Raw genomic sequence first — 12,630 nt, 5'->3', positions numbered from 1 at the left:
TCTTCTAGCTCCCATCTACATTTAACCCCCCCTCTCTCTGCGTCTCTCTCTCTCTCTCTCTCTCTCTCTCTCTCTCTCTCTCACACACACACACACACACACACACACACACACACACACACCACTCTCTCTCTCTCTCTCTTTAACATGCTTCACACTGGCTCTACAGAAATTCCTTTCTTCCACAAAATCGAAGATAAGGGACCTCCTCAGGCTGCAGGTGGCAGTGCTGGCCCACGTCTCCTTCAAGGCTGCTGAAGCTACAGAAGAAAGCCGTGGTTGAGGGATGAAGGCTGAGCCACTGAAAACCACATGTTTAACCTGAGTCCTGCCTGAAGCATCCCCGTCTCCAGGAGTCTCTCAGGTTAATGCAAACACACACATCCGTTTGCTCAGCCAGCGAGCATGGGTTTATTAAAATATGTGTGACAATTATTGGTTTAACACGGGAAGGCCTGAAGGCCTGCTGCTCAGGCTGGGTGGAAACAGTGGACAAGGCTGTCTAGGCACCTGCTTATAGGACTTAGACATTGTGGGAAGGGTGGCCTTTTCTCCCTTCCCCCTTGGCCACATGCACTAACATGGATGGAGCAGGCATGGCTCCAGTTCCGGACCTCAACTTCTGCCCCAGCAATGACAGCAGGTCAGATTCAGACCTCCCACCTGGCAGTCAAGTGGAGTGAGTGCGGGTGTTCCTGGAAGCTCACCCTCTGAGAGGCATTCTCTGAAAGTGTCCTGGACACTTAGGAGGACCTCAGCGCTCAATTGTGCAGTAATTGCAATTAGGATGAGCCCCGACTAGGGAGCAGAGATGAGGCTAGAGTAGGTAGAAGACCATCAAAGCCCCCAAAGAAACCTCCTGCCCTCTGCTCCCCTGTGAATGTCCGGGGGGGAGGGGGCGGAGAGACGGACAGGCAGCTATACGGTGGGATTGTAGTGAGAGTGGCAGGAAAAGACTGGAGTTTCTTCCAGGGGCTTCACCAAGTTTCCTCTCTTTGGCCCAGGCTCCCAGTGAGATGAGAGGTGGTCCATGGCTGGAAGTCGAGATCTATCTCCATGGCAACAGGAGTAATGGTGACACTCTGCCAGAGTGGTTGGTCTCAGGCTAATAGGGACTCTCCTGCAAATCTACTTTTGTAGCTTTTTGGACCCGTGAACACATCTGAATGGGAGCTTTTCAAAATGTTTTTTAATTTCTATTTCACGTGTATGAGTGTTTTGCCCGCACATATGTATATATGGCACCTTCATGCCTGGTGCCCTTGGAGACCAGAAGAGGGCATCAGAGCTCCTGGAGCTATAGTTCCAGACAGTTGTGAGCCAGCATGTGCGTGCTGGGAGCTGAACCAGTGGCCTCTCCAAGCCATCGATCTATCTCCAGCCCTCTGAACGGGAGTCATATGGTTCAGCGTGGTCTCCGTTCTCTTCCTCCTCAGACACCCTGTACAGAGAAGGCAACGGAACCCAGAAGGAAGTAGGGAGCTAGCTGTCTGAGGTCACGCAACCCTGCTGGAGGTGAGAGCACATTTCTGTCACCTAGTCTTGTGACACGGAGTGGGCCTGGCCAAGGCGGGCAGTGCCAGAGGAGGGGGCTGTGGTGCTCTGCCTCGGGAAGTAGAGGATGATGAACCAGCAGAAGATGAAGACACCTGTGGTAAAGAGAGGGTTTCGGTGAGCCCGGAACAGACTGCGGCAGAGCAGGGGCTCCTCTCTAAAAGGGCAGGCACTCAACGAAAGAATTAGGTAAAATGAAATCTATTCCTGAAAGAGAACCAAGTAAAACCTTAGAGACCACAAATTCCACACACACACCTACCACAACAGAGAAAGAGCAAAACAGAGGCATTCCCAGATATATAAACCAACGCCACTGCCACACATGGCTCACCACACGGGCTTGCCTCATGGCACTCACCACACCACACTCCACACCATCCTCCCGTGAAGAATGGCTACAGGGTGCCTGCCAGCGGGATGAAAAGGGAAGGCGTAGTAGCATATAAAAACTAGAGGAAGTACAGAATTGACTGGGAAGTACAACCATGTGTCTGAAGTTTTCATAATGAAAACACCATACGACGGGAACCCTAGTGAGACACCAAAAGGTACCAAGGGCTCTGACTGTTGACCATGGAGGAAGGTGGGAAAACCAAATAACTTAGACTCATCAGAGTGAGATATGCAGGCTTCAATGTTAATGTAGCCCGTGCAAGAATAGTGAGATTAGCTAGGTGGTGGTGGTGCACACCTTTAACCTCAGCACTTAGGAATCAGAGGCAGCAGATAACTGTAAATTTGAGGTCAACCTGGTCTACAAAGCAAGTTCTAGGTCAGACAGAGAAACACAGAGAAACCCTGTCTCAAAAACAAAACAAACAAACCAAAAAGGATAATAATGCCATCTCTAAGTTCAAGATGCCTCTTTTTATCAATTCCAAACCTCTGGGAAATTCCAAATGTGAATTAATAGTTATTTATCTGGATACTATCACAGATAGTCCTAAAGTAATTGTGTGTGTGTGTTTGTATATTGTTTTTTAAGATTTACTATATATATATATATATATATATATATATATATATATATATATATATATATATATATATATGAGTGTTTTACCTACATGTATGTATGTGGACCAGGTATAGCTGGGAAGCTATAGGTATTAGATTCACTAGAACTGGAATTGCAGATGGTTGTGACCTCTCATGGGGGCACTGGGAACTGAACCTGGGCTCTCTATGATAGCAGCAAGTGCTCTCACCCACTGACCCATCTCTCCAGCCCATTGTTTAGTTAACATACAAAGAAATAGATTTTTACTGTAACATTTTCTTTTCTTTAAGAAAAAGATTTGTTTTTATCTTATGCATATGAGCGCTTGTGCCTGCATGTAAGTTTCCTTGCCGGTGTGCCCGGTGCCAGAAGAGGGCACTTGCTTCCCTGGAACTGGAGTTACCAGATTGTGAGCTGCCACGTGGCTGCTGGGAACAAAACCTGGTTCTCTGGAAGAGCAGCCAGTGCTCTCAGCCACTGAGCCACCTCTCTGGGTACTCACCGTGGTTTTTCACACATAATTTGTTTTGAGTGCTCTCTCTCTCTCTCTCTCCACCTCTGTCTCCCAGCTTGTACCCTTCACCCCAGGAGTCCCTATCTACTCTCATGCCCTACATATTCCATTTCCTTCTCCCCACCCTCTTCCTTTAAACCTTTTTCCTTCTCATGGTCCCTTTCTTTGCCCTCACCCCACATACATACATGTATGAATCTTAAAGCTAGGACCTGAACCTGAGAGTGTCTGTGGTATGTGGCTCCCATTGCAGTCAATATGGTGCCCCTAAAGATTAGAGGCTTGGCTAACAGCACGGATCTTCACCTGGGCCAGCAGATGCCAGCATGTAACTAAAAGCAGAGTAGAAAGACGTTTGGCAGATCTCTCCTTCCCTAACTTAAACTGGGTACTTCAACTGTGTACACAGACATGCTGAACGTTTAAGGAGTGTATGCTAAGATGGCGATCCTACCTCAAGGCTGATGTAATCAGTAGATTATTAACCAGCAGCCTTTTCAGGGTCCTGTTCCCAAGCTCGGGAGCAGCGCTGGCCGTCTACAGTCAAGGCCCGACACATGAAGACCTAACACGCCCCCCCCCCCACCTTCCTGAGTCTTCCATCTTCTGAGTCTTCCTCTCCTGTGGTCACCTTGGATTCCAGGAACAGTGGGTCTAACCAATGAGCATCTTGTGACAAAAGTTAAGGCTACTCCAAGGTGGGAGCACTTTCTTACTGCAGACAGCTCCCTAAATAACTGTCCTAAGTTAATGATTAACAAGGTTCTGACTGTGCTTGCCGCTTGCCCAGTCTTTTGTTTCCTCCGTGCCAGGCCAAGACTGACATCACCCTGAAGTCAGGGCAGGGGATGCTGTTCCTCCTGCTCCTCCAGGGTAGCTATTCTCTCCTGCTCCTCCAGGGTAGCTATTCTCTCCTGCTCCTCCAGGGTAGCTATTCTCTCCTGCTCCTCCAGGGTAGCTATTCTCAGTGTACCCCTTTTCTGTTTCATCTGACTGGGCAAGTGGCTATGTGCACTCACCAGAGGAAGCCAGGCCTCTGGCTCAGGACGCTGGTAATAGGCCAGCTCATCGAAGACCTCCTGGGTCCCACGCATGCACGCACACATTCATCGTGAAAAGTGGGGTGAGGAAGGGACAAGGCCGCTCTGACTTAGAGATGAGTGAGGATAAGAAGTACTGACTGTCTGGTGGAGTGGTGGGGCAATGGTTAAAACTGTCACCTTGACAGAATCTAGACTCACTTAGGAGACAAGCCCCTAGCTGGGACTCTGAGGGAGTTTGTAGATCAAGTTGATCCAGGTGGGAAGACCCACCCTAAAAGTAGCGGACACCGTTCCAAGGACCTGGAAGAAATCTCAGCGAGGTCTGGTGATGCGGGTCAGCGGTAAAGGTGCTTGCCAGAAAACCTGACGGCAGGGACTCAATACCTGGGACCACATGGTGGAAGGAGAGGACCGACTTCCACAGGTTGTCCTCTGACTGCCACGTGTGCGTGCGTTCATACACAAATAAATAAATCATTACAATTCAAATTATTAAAAAGAGAGAGCAAGTGCCAGCATCTGTCTGTCTCCCATTTCATGATGCAGGTATGATGTGAGCAGCTACATCACGCCTTCCCCATGTGAGACATGAGCCAAGGGAGGGGGGCCTTTAGTAAACTGCTTTTGTTGGGCATGTTGTTGCAGCAATTTAAAAAAATTAACTAAATACATTAAAAACTTCTTGAGAATTCTACGTCCTGTCACATGACCCCACCTTCCTAGCTAGATAGGACTGGCTAGGGCTAGAGGTGGTCACCTGATTCAGAGGCTTGAAAGAGTCATGTTAGGCAGCCATTTTGGAAAGCAGAGAGAGACTGAGTTGTCACAGAGCCTGGGTAGGAGACAACACCAGCTCCAGAACAGAAGATGGGACTATCTGCTTGGATTTATGTGGCTTTTCCTGATCCTGTCCCTGGTGACACCAGCCATCCTTGCTGCCCTGAATCCCACAAGAGTCTTGCATACCTAAAATTAGCACCTTTGACTTGAGTTGGCTTCTGTGGGATCCTGTGTCCTGGAAAGTGCCCTCCCTGACCCCCAGGTACCTGGTGCTGATGAGACAGCCCGTGGCCTCCCTGGAGCCTCACCTTGCAAGGAGTTGAAGAGGGCAAAGATGTAGATGGTGGACAAACCCAGGGGTGTGAGCACAGCCAGCCCCCAGGTCATGCCCACCAGGCTCGAGAGGCCCAGAACGGTGAAGACCGACCTCCATGTCTGCCCCTGTTCTTTGCCCGCTGTGACACTGGGCAGCGTGAAGATCTTCCAAGCCACCAGAGTCAGCACCACAGCCCCAAAGAGGAAGCTGACAAGGAAGTAGCCGTGGACGGTGGCATACAGGACAGGTTCTTTCTGGAACCAGCACCTGCAGGAGAAGGAGGAGGAGGAGGAGGACAGTCGTTGGGGCTGGGTAGGAAACCCTGGCCATTGAGCCCCAGGAAGCTTTTACGGCTGATCTTCAGCGACAAGAAGATGCCCCCCACCACTGCCCCATTTTTCCTGGACTGCCTCCCTTATTTCCCTTTCTGAAATCCAGGTCACAAGTCACCTGGATCTGACCATCCTTAGCATTGTCGTTCTCCTCCTAAGACCCCCTCCCCTCACTCTCTCCCTCCCAGGAAACCAAAGACCTCCATACCCTCTGTTCCCCACAGCCCCACTCACAGCTCCAGCGAGGTGCGGTTCTCCTGGTCCCGGATAGTGTAAACACCGTAACTGTTGCTACTCCCAACAGCAATGACCACAAGAGCAGGCAGTCCTGGGGGAAGAGGAGGAGGTGAGCTCCAGTGCTCCCTTGAGTGAGCTCGTCTCAAAGCCCTGCAGCCATCCATCCCGCAAGCTTTGGGCTTCCATAGGTTCTACCTCCTTAGCCCTCTAACCTGACCTCTACCCCTCCAGCCTGTGCTTACCCCATCCCAGCAGGCTCAGCTTCAGGAAATAGTGTCCAAAGTAGGTATTGAAGACCCTGATGGCCAGCAGGTAGAGGTGGAAAGCCTCCAGGCCCATCCAGGTGAAGACACACAGCAGGAAGTAGTGGAAGATGGCAGCTCGGACCCAGCAGGAAGATGGGGGGCCTTGAGAGCTGCTCCCCACACTGATCAAGAAGGTAAGATTCAGGAGAAATAGACTGCTGCTCAGAGCCATGTGGATCTTAGGGGCATCTTCAGACTTGAACCTCTGCAGAGAGAGCCTGGGAGAGAGGGCCAGGGAGCAGCTCCAAGAAACCACAGCTTACCTGGGGTGCCCAGGTTGGTCTCTCTTCCTGCCACAGTTCCATAGCTAGGTGCTATGACCCTCATGGCCAGCTCCTGACTGACCATTCACTTTCCACCTTTGCCAGTGGTTAGTTGTAGGCTTAGACTGCTTGTTTGTCTCCCAGCCGCCCAGACCCAAATAATCACACAGAAATTACATTAATTACAATAGTTTGGCCAATGGCTCAGGTTTCTTATTAACTAACTCTTACATCTTAAATTAACCCATTTCTATTATTTTTGTATTTTACCATGAGGCTGGTAGTTTACTGGTAATGTTCCAGGCGTCTGTCTCCTTCAGCAGCTACATGGTGTCTCCTCAACTCGGCCTGTTCTCTCTCTACATCTCTGTTTGGGGTTTCCCGCCTGGCTTTACTCTACTAAGCCAATTGGCTGAAACAGCTTCTTTATTAACCAATGGTAATAAAACATATTCACAGCATACAGAGGGGACTCCTCTGTGCAAGCACTCAGGTTCAAATCCACGAGGCCTTTCTTGGCTCTCTGGGTTGTGTGGGTGCTGGGTCCTGCCAGCCTCACCTTCTGACACATTGCTTGGTTAAGCCATGGAACTTGCGACAATGACGGAGTTTGTTTTCTCGTGTCTCCCAAGCTTGACCGTGCAGGTATTTCCCAGTAGCACAGTGAAATTCTCTGCCACCTCGCCACAGGGAATCCACCCATGCTGAGCCTCAGGGCCCTGGGTATGTAAGTTGGGTGAGCAGATGTGGGCAAACGGGTGAGGCCTAGAATGTAGCAGTGAGCAGGGCTAGGGGAGGGCCAGAGGCTTGCTCAGGGTCCCAGAGTCTCTACCCAGCGCTCCCTGCTTCTCTGTGGGACTTCTTGCCTCTCTGAATTCCTAGCACATAAAGACCCGAAGGACTCCCACTCGAGAGTCAGAGCCTACAGTTTTCTGGAGATAAGAGACATGTCTACCTAAGCTGCTAGGCTCCGGTGTTGGGAGCGGCAGCCGTTTTCTCTAGCACTCCAGGCTCCGCTCAAGGATCAGCAGCACGGCTAGCTGGTGAGGTACACTCAGCTCACTGAGAATGGGAACGGGCTAGGGACTGTGTTCTAGGCCAGTGCTTGGAGGGGTAAGAAAGGGGAGGGATGGTGTGGGTGCAGCACACAGGGACAGAAGCCCAGGGCTGCTTGGTGATGGAGTCACATGATCCCTGGACTGGAAAGATGGAAGGTCAAAGAATGCTCCTTGTGGGTTCCAGCGAGCTTGGGCTCCAGGAGCTGGGGTTGGGGAAGGCTGGGATAGAGGTTTATCTCATGGGTTCCTCCACGTCAGCAAGTATGGGGTGTCTTTGCTATAGTCTGGCTCAGAAGAGCCAGGCGGCAGGGCTATCTGTCCCTTGTGTCTGTTCCGTGCCTGTTCCTCACTGGAGAAACTTGCATGCCCCTGAAGGGGCACTCTTCCCCACCTTCAGCCACGAGGAACTAGGAAGGTAGTGGTTAGTCTCTAGCCATTTAAGTCCAAGAGTAGTCAAATGGCTTGGCTGGCTTGTATATTCTACCCTGTGACCATTGTGGCCTGTGTCGTCGGCCTGTGATCAAAGTCAGACCCTAAAACAACTAGATATTCATGAGGTAAAGATGCATACACATAGAAGTGTGACCCCCAGAGTCCTGTGCCCATAGAAGTGCTCAGCCTTCTGCTGCAACTTTGAATACTCTAACAGGGGCCATGTAGTTTCATTGAGACAGATTAAATCCCCATTCCAGTGTGGATATGGGCACACAAATATACATGCAAGCACTCTCGTGCACACACAAGAATGCATGCATGCACACACACACACACACACACACACACATGCACATATTGATGCTGTCTAAAGCAGTGGAACTGAAGGGGTCTTGAAGCTACTTAACCATATTCTGCCACTGACAGCTTCCTGGCTTTGATGATACTCTACAGTTACACATGACATACTTGGGGAAGTTCCGGGAAGGAACCACAGACTGTCGGTGCTATTTTTGCAGTTTCCAGTTAGTCTATAATTATTTCAAAATGTTTGCTTTTAAAGACCTCAATTCTGGAGCTTCATCTTTGCTTGAGTATCTAAGGAGCAGTTCTTGAGGAAAAAGGAGAAATTAGCATCCTGACAAAGGAGAGAGAAAAGCTGTGTAAGGTAGGGCCAACCCCTGGGGCCTCGGGTGGAGCCCCTAGTTCTAGCCCTGCCAGGGCCACAGGCGGTGAGTTTTCCAGTTCCATGAAACAACCATGCCCTGTGTTCGCCCATCTGAGCTGAATTTCTCCTATTTCCAACTTCAAACGCTAGTCCCACCTTGTCAACTAGCAGACTCAGGACCAGAGAAGACCACCAGGTGAGGCCACAGGATAAAGATACCCTATCCCTTTCCTGTACCTCCCTGAGGGTATGAGAAAAAGGGGGTGGGGCCGCTCACCTGAGGGCAACATAGAAAACAATGGTGAAGGCCAGGAAGATCATGGAGACTCCACAGCCTGCTTGGGAGATGCGAGTGAGAGTCTGTGCTGTGGCCAGGTCCAAGATCGGCCTCTGTAGATGACCCCAAGTCCACATCACATCACTGAGAGGCCAGGTCTGCACATCTCCCAAACCCCAGCCAGCCAGGAAGCCTCTCCCAGGACAGAGGCTGGACCTCTGAGATCAGGAGGGCATGGGCTGTTACCAGCAGCAAGGCGAAGAAGGTCAAGTGGTCGCAGCGGCAGACTGTCCTCTCATCCCCGAGTTCTGTGGAGCAGCCTTGGGAATCCCAGTCTCCTGGGGGCCACAGAAAGGTAAGGATGGGGGGGGGAAGAAGAGGGAAGAGAGGGCCCGCCTCTACCCTCACCTTCAGCCCTATGGAAGCATGTAGCTTCCTTTTTTCTCATTCTAGAGAAGTCTTCCAGACCTACCTTTAACCACATTCCAGAATACACAAGTGATGATCATATTCTGAAACCAGAGAGAGTAAGTCAGGAAAGGAAGGAGAGGGAGGCAGGGAGAAGATAGGGTGCTCCTGGGGCCTACATGTGCCTCAAGAGGAAGACCTCTATAGGCTACACGGGGAGATTGCATGCCTGAGAATCGATGCCCCCTGGACGTTGCTGTGCATGTGGGAGATGCAACAAACACGGCACACACAGGAGGGTTTGCCTGTCTGTGCACATATGCCTTCAGGACCATTGCCTGCCGGGTTTGGAAAGCATGCACACAGATGCATGTTCCAGGTCCTTACACATTTATGAACAGGGAGATGGGAGGATGAGGGGCATGTGTGTTCACACGGGCGGGGCAGACAGATGTCTTCGGGCATAACTCTGCCTGACCCTGATGGTTTCTTCTGGGTATAGGGCACAAGGTCCCATGCATGGCTTCTCAGAGTTCAGGTGCTGTGTGCCCTCCGGGAACTGCCAGGCCTGGGCAGAAGACTCACAGGTGATTGTCGCTGGTGGGAGAAGGTGATCTCCACTGGCTCCGACAGCCCGGTGGCGTGCGTCTGGCCCACACTCAGGCCCACCATGCGGTTGTTCAACACGCTGCTGCCATTGTCTTGGAGGAGCTTGGGGCCCTGGGAGGCAGTAGCAGGAGGCTTGGCTGTAGGAGGAGCTGACCTTACCTGCCCTAGCTAGGGGTCTAAAGAACTCAAAGACGTCTCCTTACTTGGAGTCAAAGCCTGATACTAGGGGAGCAGGGATCCAGCCACCCAGGGGCTTAGGCAGCCATCTTCCTGCTGCTCCCTATAACTTGCTGAGCTAGGCTGACCTGGGCTCTAGGGTCCCTATCACCTTGCTCAAAACCAACCCCTGACATCTCTGAACCAGAAGAGCTTGAGGCTAAGATAAGCCAGGAAATGGGGGTAAATGTCAGTGAATGCCTCCAGGTGGAGGATGAGTGCATCCAGGCCCAAGGATGCATAAATCTAAGTTTAAGTGGATGGGTGCGTGCCTCAGGAGCACCGTCTGGCATGTGTTGTCCAGGGAGAGCATGTTGGCCCATGTGGACACAGTCATATCTGAGCACACCTGATTACATGTTCTCGGAAATACAAAGTGTGTTTTTGCATGTGCAAGGACACGCAAGCATGCATGAGCCCACTTGGACTTCATGCACAGCCAACAGGTACTGATGTCAGGATATTAGAATAGTCTTCCGTCCACAGACTGTAGAAATGGCACTTGGATGACCCAGCTGCCTTAGAGAACATCCCAGGGACTCTGGCCCACTGAGTATTTAACTGCAGCTTCTTGAGCCCCCAGCAAGCCTCTTACCTTGAAGACGTTCCCTGCACCAATGTCCATAACAGTTATGGCCAACCGGACGGCCGACCTGTTGCCAGGCAGGAAGGCGCCAAACAGGCTCTTGGGAAGTCGAACTCTGTCAGTGGGCTGGTCCTCACCCTGCATCATCTGCTTTGGGATCTGTAACCATGGACCCAGAAGCCCCTACATTACCTGGAGGATTCCAGCCACCACTCAGGTGCTGCTAGCATCCCAGTTGGGAGAGAAACTGCAGCATTCCGGGAGAAGGGGCAGCATCTGAGGACTTTTAGTTCTGGGGTGGAGGCTCTGCTCCTCGTGGACGAGGCCCTTGGACAGGCATCGACAGTGGGGCTCAGCTTCCCCATCCCAGGGACCAGCTGAGTGTGACTGTGTTGGTGCAGCTGTGCTCTGCTTTTACATGTGGGGAGGGCCAGTGGGGAGCGTCCTGGCAAGAAGCTTTCCCCGGTGTGGAGGCAAGAGACTTGTGTTCACCTTGAGCGTGAAGTCCTTCCTGCCCAACAGTGAAGTGTTATAGAAACCGAGCATCGTTAGAATGTTAGAACAAACCTCCCCAGAGATCACCAGGCATACCTTGTCTAGTCTCTGACCTCCTGGGTACCCTGGGGCTTCAGCCTGTACCTGCCAGTTCCCTGCTTCAGAAGGGTCCATGCTCATGGGAAGAGGGAGCTAAGAGTTGGGGTTGAAGCCCCAGTTCCACTTTCCTAGTCCATATCTTGTCAAAAGGACATGTGGGTGATGTCTTGGGTCAGTGCACACCCTACCCAGAGGGCACAGCATCATAAAAGGCTGAGGATGTTGGGTGATAAGCAACTCAGCAAGATGCCTCGACCTCTGCCCTCAGCGTCATCCCTGTGGAGAGGCTGGGGACTTGTTGAGCCCTCTCTGGACCAAGAATTCCTTAGATAGTAAGTCAGATGTTCTTTCCAGTATGTTTTTGTTCTGTTGTCTTTGAGACAGCGGCTATCTGGATAGCCTGTGCTTGCCTGGAACTCAGGAGCAATTCTCCTGCCTCTGCCTCCTGACTACCAGGAGAATGAGTGTGCATCATCCTGCCTGGCTTCTGATCTCCTGAAAGTGGGCAATATTCTCACTATTTACAGGCAAGAAAATGAAGGGTCAGAAATGTGCCCACAATGGCCATGGCTGGTAAGGGCAGAGGTGGACTTTGAATCTGGGCCAGTGTAAATCTAGAGCCTTCGCTCCCATTCAGTTGCTCTGAGGCCAAGTGTGCCCTTACTCTGACTTCAGATGTGTGCTTTGGTAGAGAGGTTAGTGGGCACTTTAGGCTTGGAGGTGCCAGAGATTCATTTTCTAAATGAGCACCCAAGGCCTCTGGGAGAAAGGAGACTTTCTGAGGACATCAAGGGCCGTGAAGGAGGGCCAGTTCAGAAATCTCCCAGCACCCTGGCTCAGGAGGGGTAAGCTTTGATGGGTACCACAGAGGCCTGAACCAGCCACCAGGAAGCTCTTCACCTGGGAGGGCGTCAGAGAGAAGAGCAGGTCTTCTGAGATGTCTGTGCTGACATTCTGGATCAAGGCCTTAACAAAAGGCATGTCCACAGTCTCCTTGGAATTCTCCAGCAGGTAGGACTCATAGTTCAGCCAGTACCTGCAAGGGGCAAGGGACCAGGGGAGGAGGAACTTGTAGGCTGAGCCACCCACTCATCAGGCTCTTGGGGTGATGGTTAGCCCAGAATATCAGAGACCCTAGACTTATAATGTGAGGAAGAGGAATGGCTTGGAAACTGATCCTGAAGGAGTCCAGCTAGAGATTCCTCTGGATAGCTTAATGCTTGTCTTTCAAAATGCTTATTTATTTTTTGTGTGCGAGTGTTTCACCTGTGCATGTGTGTGTACATCATATGCATGCCTTGGAATTCAGAAAAGGGTGTCAGACTTCCAAGCACTGGCATTAGGGATGGTTGTGAGCCACAATGTGAGTGCTGGGAACCAAACCTGGGGCCTTGCAAGAGCAACATGTGCTCAAAAGTGCTGAGGCATCTCTC

The 12,630-nt window shown here is 51.2% G+C and overlaps 1 protein-coding gene across 3 annotated transcripts in view; it reads right to left on the bottom strand.

Annotated features, from left to right (window-relative positions):
* Nucleotides 1-1,169: 1,169 nt before the first annotated feature.
* The window catches only part of Adgrg3 (adhesion G protein-coupled receptor G3), a 28,273-nt gene continuing 16,812 nt past the window's right edge, over nucleotides 1,170-12,630 (bottom strand). For 2 of the 3 annotated variants that reach the window (XM_048431916.3, XM_048431927.3), the window contains exons 3-12: nucleotides 12,098-12,233; nucleotides 10,613-10,762; nucleotides 9,778-9,912; nucleotides 9,257-9,296; nucleotides 9,031-9,122; nucleotides 8,785-8,897; nucleotides 6,022-6,302; nucleotides 5,777-5,870; nucleotides 5,203-5,477; nucleotides 1,170-1,649 (exon numbers count right to left, since the gene is read on the bottom strand). In XM_048431916.3, coding sequence (XP_048287873.3) covers nucleotides 1,537-1,649; nucleotides 5,203-5,477; nucleotides 5,777-5,870; nucleotides 6,022-6,302; nucleotides 8,785-8,897; nucleotides 9,031-9,122; nucleotides 9,257-9,296; nucleotides 9,778-9,912; nucleotides 10,613-10,762; nucleotides 12,098-12,233 — 1,429 coding nt within the window. In that variant the 3' untranslated portion in view covers nucleotides 1,170-1,536. The remainder of the gene's footprint in view (nucleotides 1,650-5,202; nucleotides 5,478-5,776; nucleotides 5,871-6,021; nucleotides 6,303-8,784; nucleotides 8,898-9,030; nucleotides 9,123-9,256; nucleotides 9,297-9,777; nucleotides 9,913-10,612; nucleotides 10,763-12,097; nucleotides 12,234-12,630) is intronic. The other variant, XM_085681995.2, reaches the window with a different exon arrangement.

This window comes from Myodes glareolus, chromosome 22, assembly GCF_982192425.1.
Source record: "Myodes glareolus chromosome 22, mMyoGla1.1, whole genome shotgun sequence".
Taxonomy (NCBI): Eukaryota; Metazoa; Chordata; class Mammalia; order Rodentia; family Cricetidae; genus Myodes; species Myodes glareolus.
Note: the sequence above shows the minus strand (reverse complement) of the source record. Positions and strands in the feature narration are given on the sequence as shown.